The sequence below is a fragment of the Nicotiana tabacum genome, chromosome 18 (genome assembly GCF_000715075.1).
Source record: "Nicotiana tabacum cultivar K326 chromosome 18, ASM71507v2, whole genome shotgun sequence".
Lineage (NCBI taxonomy): Eukaryota > Viridiplantae > Streptophyta > Magnoliopsida > Solanales > Solanaceae > Nicotiana > Nicotiana tabacum.
Window position 1 is genome coordinate 123,474,854 of NC_134097.1, and position 1,416 is coordinate 123,476,269.

Genomic DNA, 1,416 nt, shown 5'->3' on the forward strand with positions numbered 1-1,416 from the left:
GGGAACGGGAACATCTGGTGCTCAGAGGAAACTGAAATTACCAGTTCAGCCAGCAGTAACAACAAATTGGAAGAACATTTTCGCTGAGAATAAGATGGCTACCAGAGGTATGGATTTACAATACATAGCACCTACTATTAAGAATGGAGTTAAAGTGGCTAAACTAGACAAAGAGGTGGTTGAATGAGCTACTGAGAGATGGAAAATGGCTGTAATAGTGTATGTAGTGGGCAAAACTCCTACTATAGCTGCGTTTGAAAGATTTTTCACATTCCAATGGAATTTTATTGCTAAACCCACAATATATCTGCATAATGATGGGTATTTTGTGGTAAAATTTGTTGTTATGGAAGATAAAGATGTTGTGCTCTATTCAGGACCTTACACGATGAATAGTAAACCAGATGTGGTTAAAATGTGGAATGTTGATTTTGACTTTACTAACGAAGTACTGAAGACCATCCCATTATGGATTCAGCTTCCAAAGCTGCCACTGAATTGCTGGGAGGATGACTCACTAAGCAGAACTGGAAGTACTTTGGGAGTTCTTATATATGTTGATGCTTGCACCACAAAGGTTGAACGTATATCATATGCCAGAATTTTGGTCAAGATAGATGTCACTAGACCTCTTCCCATACAGATCATGGTGGAGGATCCAAATGGAAGGGAATTTGAACAGGAAATTTGGTATGATTAGATGCCTATGTACTGCAATAAGTACTTGCAACTAGATCATATGTGCCAGGAATCACAGAAAGAAGCTCTGCCAAAACAACAAAAGGGGAGAAACCAGAAGCCTCAACAATTCTGGAGGAAGATAGGACATGAGGAAGGGGGGCTACAAAGTGATCAGGTCATACAAAAGGTTGCAGTTTCACACACCCAAGTACAGGGTATGAAGATGAAGGGTAATGAAAATATACAGCAACAAAGTCTCTCAAAAAGTCTAGAAATGACTATAGAAGAAGAAGGTTGGAAGACTGTCAAAAATAAATCTATTTCTAAAGGGGCAAAAAATATGCGAACACAGGGGTGAGCACATCAAATGGTTTCAACACTCTTGATCCCTCAAGCTCTCAGATGTCTGCACTAGTAAGCTCAGGTACTAGTAGTATGAATAGGTGGGAAGTGATGCAGGATACAGATGATCTTTTTATAACATAGTATCATAGAATGTTAGAGGATTGAATAAAGTCTATAAACAAAGAGAAATAAAGCAATATGTTAGAGACAACAAAGTAGTTTTGATAGCAATAATTAAGCACAAGGTGAAACAACCTATGGCAGGAAAATTATCCAAAAAATATCTTGAATTAGAAGTGAACTGATAATTATGTGGCTAGTAATAGAGGGAGAATATGGATCTTGTGAGATCCTGGGGTACTGGATTTTACCATGCATAGTTGTTCTGAA

General features: G+C 38.1%; 1 protein-coding gene across 1 annotated transcript; it reads left to right on the forward strand.

Annotated features, from left to right (window-relative positions):
* Positions 1–205: 205 nt before the first annotated feature.
* On the forward strand, positions 206–700 carry LOC142172681 (uncharacterized). The gene has a single exon (XM_075236350.1). It carries the CDS (start codon positions 206–208, stop codon positions 698–700), a length of 495 nt encoding a protein of 164 aa, XP_075092451.1.
* The last annotated feature ends 716 nt before the right edge of the window (positions 701–1,416 follow it).

Coding starts and splice junctions, on each gene's coding strand:
- LOC142172681 (XM_075236350.1), top strand. CDS start 206: ATGGCTGTAATAGTGTATGTAGTGGGCAAAACTCCTACTATAGCTGCG.